The sequence below is a fragment of the Temnothorax curvispinosus genome, unplaced genomic scaffold (genome assembly GCF_003070985.1).
Source record: "Temnothorax curvispinosus isolate PA1 unplaced genomic scaffold, ASM307098v1 QBEX01017910.1, whole genome shotgun sequence".
Lineage (NCBI taxonomy): Eukaryota > Metazoa > Arthropoda > Insecta > Hymenoptera > Formicidae > Temnothorax > Temnothorax curvispinosus.
In genome coordinates, this window is record NW_020227690.1 from 1 (window position 1) to 9435 (window position 9435).

A 9435-nucleotide genomic window follows, 5' to 3' on the forward strand; every position below is an offset into this window, starting at 1 on the left:
AATGCATTTGATTCTTTCGGAAAGTAAGCGTGGAATATTTCTAATTTCTCTTCCCATGTGTTACATTTATCCAGCTCTAAAACAAGCTACAAATAACAATATATTAGCATTTTATGCAATTAATGAGAAACATGCTAAACTAAAAACACTGCAATATGAAATAGTACAATTTTCTAAATGTTGGCAAAATTTTTCGATATTTTTGTTTTTTTCATTACTAATTTCTAAAACTCCTTCCATAATCATTAATACTCGTTTATTATGTTCTCTATTTCTAAAATTATTGCTATTATTTAATTATCATTTTTATACGTCTTTGGATATAATAAAAAACATTACAATCGTTGCAAATTTATTATTAATTTTGCTTATTCAACGGTATAATCTGTAGTCTAATATATTTTACACACACACACACACACACACACACAACACAGTATATGAAATCTTAAAGAATATAATATTTATATTATGATGTTATAAGTTATTTTATGTGTATGATCTCATTTTATCCCGGTAAAAAATTTTTTATATAAAAACATTAAATATATATGTATAATCATATAATATTATATAAAATATTATATAAAATATGTCCATATATGTCCACGTGTGTCTATATATGTTATTTTTTCTCTTGTATAATCTCTGTTCGTATGTACATACAAGAAAAATAATAAGAAAAAGAATTAGAAAATAATTAAAAGGCTAATTTTTGCATTGTTTTTTAATTGTTTTTGCATTGTTCATTTATTTGCCTATATATAATTATATATAATCATATATAAATTTAATAATAGTGTATATAAAATATGATTATATATGAGCAAATTTTTCACATTTGCACTTATTTTATTTTTTTGTAAAAAGCAATGCAAAAATTATCCTTTTAATTATTTTCTAATTTTTTTTCTTATTATTTTTTTTGTACATACGAACAGAGATTATACAAGAGAAAGAAAAACATAGTATGGACATATATGGACATATTTTATGTAACATTTTATATAACATTATATGATTATATATATTTAGATATGTTTTTATATAAAAATTTTTTTACCGGGATTTAAATTTATTTAACCTTATATAAATTTAAATAAAATAAGATCATATATATAATATATTTTGCAATAAAAACTCAAAGTACATTTTCCATAATTTACTAACCATTTTCTGGTTAACTGCAGTGTACATTTCCAACACAGAAAGTAATATCATATTTTGTAATTCATGTTGCGAAATGCAGGAATAATATTGATTAAGCCAAAATTTCATTTGATCAGGGGCTCCATCTATCAGTATTAACCGTCCTGAGAAATCATTAGCTTCCAATAATCTTGCTAATTCGATGGCAATTAAGGATCCAAATGAATAACCCACTATTAAAAATTCCTTCTGATCTTTCATTTTCTTTAATATGTGCTAAGAAAATAAATATGAATGTTGTATATAAAAGACTTGTAGTTGTTAGATATTACTTATATGTATCTATGTATATACATATAAATTAATTATTAAATAATGAAAATTAAAATAAAAAGTTTAAATAATTTACGACTTCGTACAGGCAGTAAATAAGCGGCTAATTTCATCACTGAACAACTTTGACCTGAACTTTGAATATTAAGTGTATTATGTTGCAAACACGTTGTTGAAGATTTAATTCTTGATGCTATTGATTTATATACGCTTAAAGATCCTTCGATTCCTGGTATGAGAAATACATTGTCCCCATCAACCTCCTTTTTTGTAGCAAGTTCTACAAGAATATTTGGAACAAAGTCTGAGTTGGTTATTTTTCGAATCAGCATGTCCAAACCTCCCTTATTATTTGTATCAATTTTATTCATGTCGTCCGTTGTTCTCAGCTCGACTGTATCTGTCATTTGTTTGAGTTTAGCGAAAGTAAGATTTCGGATATCTTGCGCCGTCAAAAAGACATCGAACTCTCTTTCTAATGTCTGCTTAATTTCTACTGCCATCATTGAATCCATACCCACCTCGGCCAGAGATATGTTTTGTGCTATTGTGTTTACATTTTTCAATCCTATTTCAAATTGAATTAAAAATTAAAAATAAATTTTATGTTATTCTGTGTAATATCTTTTAAAATAGTATACTAGTGATATACTTTCTATAAAGACTTCAGGGATTTTTATTATATTAGCTGCTTAAAAAATTGCTTACCCATGATATGAACAATTGTTTCATAAATATTCATTGATCCACTGATATTTGCACCTTTTTCAGCAACAACCATACTGCTTACGACAGGGTGGTCTTTAAGCAAGAATACTTCTAATGTATCCAAACAGGAAGATATTCGTTGTTGCAATGTACCTCCAATAACCAATTCCTTATTTTCTTCTTGCATATCTGCTACGAGTCCGACATCACCAATAGCACCCCACTGTATCGCTAAACCATGTAATCCTTCTTCCATCCTCTTTTCACAGATTCTCTCCATTACGGAATTAGCCATCCCATAATTTGTCTGACTTGCGTTTCCTCTTCCACATGATACGGAGGAAAAAACGACAAAATGTCGAAGTTGTGGACAGATTATTCTCGACAATTCATCCATTTTCTTCGTCATCCATGCTTTTGATTTGAATGAATCCTCGAACGTATGCGGTGATTGATTTTGAAATATACAATCTTTTAAAACAACTGCAAGATTAAATATAGCGTCCACTGGTGCTCTTTCCTCAGCAATTTTTAATATAGATTCACAATCTTCATGTTTCAAATTATCATCGATTGTAACTATCTGTACATTTACGCCGTAAGATTGCCATAGCTTTACTCTTGATTGCTGATAACCTGTTCTAATCCCGGTTCGTGATGTCAAAACCAGATTTTTTGCACCTCGAAGAGTCAACCAGTTTGCTAATTCTAAACCAAAACCGCCTAGTCCACCCAAAATGACATAACATTTATGTTCCAAACAATAATATTGCGGGTGAACAAGTAGAGGAGCATCCAAAGGCTCATTTTCTTCCTGAACTTTTATTATTATCTATAAATAATCAGTTAATTAAAATACAATATTATTATAAAGCAAAACATAATAAAACAAAAGTTTTATCTTTTCTTTTCTTAGATATTAATATTATTTTGTATTTTATTATTAATTTTAATTGCATTTTATGATTTAATTTTGTTATTACAAGGAATAACATTTATTTATAATTTAGACAGGAGCGAACAAAACTACGTTACTCTTTAATAATAATAAAGGATGTCGAAACGTTACTCATTAATGCAAATTATATTAATGTAAACATAATTTTGTCAATAATATCTCCAAAAAAAATAGTCAATAAATCATAATTTAGCAAATTTAATTTAACTAAACATTTGTTACTATCTTTACGATTAATTAAATTAAAAGAATGTTCCACATGACTTAATAATTAATATAATTAATTATTTCTATATCTTAAAATGATCGTACTTTGCCAATATGTTTTCCAGTGGCCATATATCTAAATGCAGCTTCTACCTCATTTCTTTTGAAGACTGTTCTACTTAGCGGTTTAATAATGCCTTTTTCTAAACTTTCTCCGATTCCTTTCCACACTTTTATTTTTCGTTCTGAGTGTTCAAAAAAGAATCTGTCTAATAAAATAGCATAGAAACTGATGCCTTTAGAGAAGGCAGATGTATCCAACGGATTATTAGAAACCATATCAAATTTTCCAATCTCTAGAAAACGGCCACCATTGGCTAAGCAGCGAACAGATGCTTGCAATTTCTCTTCGGCTAAGGAATTTAACACGATATCCACCCCACGACCTCCTGTACGCTGCATAATCATTTGTTCAAAGCTTGTATCCCGAGAGTTTCCGATATGATCTTCGGGAATAGAGGAAAACGTTTCTCTTATAAATTGCCGTTTCTCAACAGTTCCAACTGTCGTAAACACTTCGCAACCTTCGTGAAGCGCAAAATGGATCGCAGCTTGGCCAATGCCTCCAGTACCAGAATGGATTAAGACTTTATCTTCTTTTTTCATTTTACCCTTTACATACAAGGCATAGTAGCACGTGCTGTACACACACGGAACCGTTGCTGCGTCTTCCATTGTCCATTCGTCGGGTACTTTCCAACTAAGATATTTATCGGGCACGCATATGTTCGTTATTCCTCTAAACATAACAATTTTTAGAAGCATTAGAAGCATATAATTTTGTGTTATATCTGACGTACTTTTCACATAAATAAAATTTAATCTGATACATTTTTAATTAAATATTAAATTTATACTAGTAAATATGAATAGTTTTTTTAATTAAGTGAATATTGATAGAGAAATTCATCATTTTACCCATATAAGGACATTCCCATTAATCTCTGTCCATGTATATCAAATCCAACATATTCCAAGCCGAGTGAATCAGATGAATTGTTAAAATATAATGCCATAGTTTGGATTTTACCAGTAGCCAACATAATATCTTTAAAATTTAGAGGCGCATAAATTACATTAACGAGATCTTCACGCTTAATGTGAGAAGGTATATGGTATTGCATCCAGCAAAGAGTAGTCAAATCTCCTTGTACCTGTTATAAATAAATATAAATAATTATTTATCAAGAGACACAGTAGTATCTTACGTCAAGTCTACGCGCACTAAAACACATACATTGTAATTATATTGTGATTTATATCATATCCTCTTGCATTCATTTTATAAACATAATGAATATAAGAAATAAATATTTATTTCAAAATTTAAGTATTATTACTTTCAAAAATCTTTAAGAACAAATTTTACATTTAGAAAAAAATATATTATATAAATTTAATAAATTAATAAGTATAATAAATTATAAGAAAATAAAAAATAAATAACAAAAATATTGAAACATATTCAACTTATTTCAATTAATAAACTATATATTTTTAAAATTAAGCGTTCGACAGTTAAAAATATAAAAAAAGAAAAACGTAATAAAACATTGTTATTATTATACTATTTTACACATCAGATCTCTTTATTATAGAGCATATAGACACATTGCAAGTAGGTACAATAATTATATTTGATTTTACTGGCAACTACAAATTCGCGCTAGTTTATTAGGCATATCAAATCTCTAGACACGCGCGGAGGACGCGTCTACTTGGCGTCCTTTTTTATTTTTTTAAAAAGATAATTTTGTATAAATAATAAAATTTATAATAAAATTTTTTTAACGCACCAGCTGTTTAACACAAGCACTTTGTACGAGTTTTTGTTCCAACGATGGTAATGGAAAATGTCTGTATGATCCCCAAATGTTACCGGAACGTATAACGTTGATGGGTAGGTCCAATTGCAACTGCTTCATGTACAATGGTTCTTGCAAGGAAAAACCAGGCGCTTTGTTATCTTGAATAAATACGCTTCTAATTATTTCGCCTCCAGGTTCTTTTCGCAAACAATTAATAAGACCGAGCAGCCCGCATTCGAAATCTTTTTCTGCGACGAGTATGATCCTTGTATCTGTACTAGTCTCGTTTTGCACACTCATTATTGATTTCAGTTTATCTATCCACGTAAACTCGTAATTGTTCACATGTACAATCCGCTGGTTTCTTGCAATATTTTGCGTTTTTCTTAATAATAAAAGCGTCTTTTTATTTACTTGTTTCTCCAGTATAATATCCAAATTATATATTTTCAGACATGAATAATCGTAGACCGAACCGGATTTCTCTAGGGTCAGTAGAAAACCTTGCGGCATTAACAAAGATAGCAACTGTTTATATAATTTCTTACTTTTTTTTGTCAAAATATCGAAACCAAAGATCATTAAACAATTCTCGTCTTTCGACAACTTAGTAATCTCCGTTGTAGAAATGTTGTCGGGTAAAAAGATATTTGGGAATTTCTCTTGAGTCGTCACGAGTCTAGTGTGATGTCGAATCTGCGGTAAATCATTTAAGATTTTACTAACAAGTGGAGAATTTAAATCTTCTGGTGTCACTTTATCACTGTCATCGACAAATTCGATAATTTTAACATTTATCATATTGTAACATTCGAGTGCAATATGCACCGACATTCTTACTGCATCTTGTAACGACATAGTTTCTAAATCACGATGAGCAACAAATTTATATTCTTCAAGAACGGTGTTAACTGTTTTTTGTCGTTGAAATATAGGTGTTGCCACAATGCCACAAATTTCTATTCCTCCGGATATTACAACGTCTAGAGACTTGTAATGACGAATAGAGAATTCTGCAATGTAGCACAGTAAAAAGAAATTAATTTATCGGATCATGAAATTGATTTGCTTTTGGTTGTATTATATCATACTTGTGTTACTTACGTCTTTTTTCAACTGGGTAATCTTGAAAACGTTTCATTAACTGCATGTGATATTTTGGATCAATTGTCAGCTTGCGGATTTTTGTTGGAACCAAAAGGCTTCTCAAATTTTTTCCTAAAATCTTCATTTGTAACATACTATCCATAAATGTTATCCAATTATATGTCCAGGCGATATGACCGTTTGATCCTGTAACGGATGCGCTTTTTAATCCACGAAATACGCCGGTGTATTGATAACCACGAAGTCTTAATTCTTTATAGATGTCTTTTCTATTCATTTCTTCTTCATCATCGACATATTCAGCCAGATTGGCAGATATCTTTTCATTTTCAATATTGGTTGGAATTCGTACTATTCCAGTAACAACAATACTATCTCCTTCAATTATTTCGAACCTGTTGCTACCTAGAGAGATAGGAATATAAAATTTTTAAACATAACATATTATATAAACATAACATATAAATTCAGCGAATGCGAAACTGTCGACAAGAATATGGATAGCTTATAAAAGTTAAGGAGCTTCCCTAGTGTGACAGGGCCTAAAATGAATGATTTTTAAAAGGAAAACGATAAAGCCAATTGATGAACAACTTTTCCCACATATTTTACTATATTTTAAGAGTGCATACAAATTTTTTCAAAATTTTATATCTGTTATTATTAAGCTCGTGCCAGCCATTTTTTTGGAGCGCCGCGAAAAAACGGTGACCACGATTGCAGCCGTTGTAGTTATCTGAAACAAAAAAGCAAAAGGATTCTTAATCTACTTGAGTGTGGCTATCGTCTGAATCAAAATCATGAAAAAATATTGAAAATTTAAAAAATTATAGCGATTATAATTATTTTCGTCTTTTTTAGCAGACGTTTTTTAGCTATAATTTTTTAAATTTTCAATATTTTTTTTATGATTTTGATTTAGACGATAGCCACACTCAAGTAGATTAAGAATCCTTTTGCTTTTTTGTTTCAGATAACTACAACGGCTGCAATCGTGATCACCGTTTTTTTCGCGGTGCTCCAAAAAAATGGCTGGCACGGGCTTTAATAACAGATAAAATTTTGAAAAAATTTGTATGCACTCTTCAAATATAGTAAAATATGTGGGAAAAGTTGTTCATCAATTGGCCTTGTCGTTTTCCTTTTAAAAATTATTCATTTTTAGGCCATGTCACACTAGGGAAGCCCCTTAATGCGTAAAAAAATTCTGTATCTTTTATTATTATTAGTTATTCTTAATCAAAATTTCTGCACTTTAAATACAGCATGAAAGAAAAGATATTTCTTAAAATTTAATATTTAAATGAGGAAATAAATTTTTGTGTAATGATATTACCTTCCTGGATCGAAAGAGTTAATTCGACTTCATTATGTTGTGATAGTACTGTAGCACGAATGAAATTAATGTCCTCAAATACAACTGGTACATTGGTATGATCGTGCTTTCTCAACGATGCAATCATGTTCCAGAGAAGGAAAAGATATCCCGTAGCCGGAAATAAATTTTTTTCGTTAATAACATGGCCCGTTAAATATACAAATGTCTCATCAGTTATATCAATGTTGACAACTATTTCTCTTTTGTCTATTATATCTTGTTCATTGTATTTAAATACATAGAAATCTTCCGTATGATCCCATCTATAAACATTATTAAAACTCATTATGTAAGAAAATTATATATAAATTAGTTGTCTATTTGTTTCCGAAATTGATGTAATGTTTGATTTCTGATCCTATAAATATTATAATTTATTTCTCATTCTTTGTGATAGGTATAAAACAATTGGCATATACTTAGTTTCTTTGTAAAGTTCCCGTAACCATTTTTTTATAAAGTATGCTAATGATGCTATTTATTAGACAATATGCATGTTATGTACTGTATACTATATACTATTATGTACTATATACAGTGATTACAGGAAATTTCTTTGTTCAGACCTATTTCATTATTAATGTAAAATTATAACTTTTTATTAAGCATATCATTAACCTTATCATAATTCAAAGAATGAAGCAACGTGTTGTTACACGTTACATGGCATACTCCCGCTTATGTTCCGACAGTTAATTGCCAATCAGTTTTTTGCTAAACGGCTATTAGTTCTGTGAAGGAAATTTAGACAGTATATAAAGATGTTAATTCAATAGGCTGTTGTAGGACAGTGGATTTCGATAAAATTGGCTGAAACTTCGGAAATAGATAGTTTATGCGATGCTGATCAAAAGTTATAATAGGCAAGATTGACAATAACCGATAGTTTATTATCCGACATGAGCCTTCAAAAGTCAAAATTGTGTTATTTTAGTACTATTGTAGAACAGTATAAGTATATGCGGGATTCTTTCTGTTATCTCCTACGATTTATCCGTTTTTCGGGAAGAGATGTTAAGCCGTTGGTCCAAAGAGTTAAGTGAGAGGAGAAGGGTAGTGATGGATGAGAATTGGGGAACCCTGCGGGGATCGATTAAAAACTTCCTACGATTTATTCATTTGTGCATAAACGTAGAATATGAATACCTTATGAGAGAAGAAATCATTGGGGTACCGCGGCTTACAGGAAATTCCACTGTCGGATAGAGATTTGCAATCTGTGGTTGCAATCCTGCGTTATAAAGTTTTCCGATTGATTCTAAAAATATCTCACCATTAACATCTTCGGGCCCTTCATATAACGCTACATTTGTTACTGTAGAGCACAAATAATTGTTTAAAATGTGTTGAAGAATGTTCTGAGGCGATATCTCTATTGTCATTGTATCACTTGGAATCAAACTTATTGCCTTTGTGAATAGTACCGGAGATAATAAATAATTCGTATAATATTTTGAACATAAAGGTAAAGATAAATTAGAATAGTGGTTAGCGGATGTTGTTAACCATTTTGAGCTGCGAAATTTTTTTTGTGGTAATATTCGGTTCAAGTATTCTTCGGACTTAGTTACAGCAGGTTTGATGTAACGACTATGAAAAGGTATATTACCACAAGAAATTTCTTTTACAGGAATGTTATTAGCCTAAAAAAAATGAACAAAAACGTATTGTTAATTATTATTCATCGAAATACTAATACTAATTATTAAGTATTTATAATATACGTG

General features: G+C 29.8%; 1 protein-coding gene across 1 annotated transcript; it reads right to left on the minus strand.

The window, feature by feature from the left end:
• Nucleotides 1-5: 5 nt before the first annotated feature.
• On the minus strand, nucleotides 6-9351 carry LOC112467940 (fatty acid synthase-like; the record flags this gene model as incomplete). Its single annotated transcript, XM_025036888.1, has 10 exons — nucleotides 6-86; nucleotides 1171-1425; nucleotides 1569-2050; nucleotides 2191-3022; nucleotides 3461-4154; nucleotides 4334-4569; nucleotides 5212-6236; nucleotides 6328-6735; nucleotides 7667-7971; nucleotides 8855-9351. Coding segments are annotated over 10 exons (4815 nt in total), but the record flags the coding sequence as incomplete, so codon positions are not given.
• Between the last annotated feature and the right edge of the window lie 84 nt (nucleotides 9352-9435).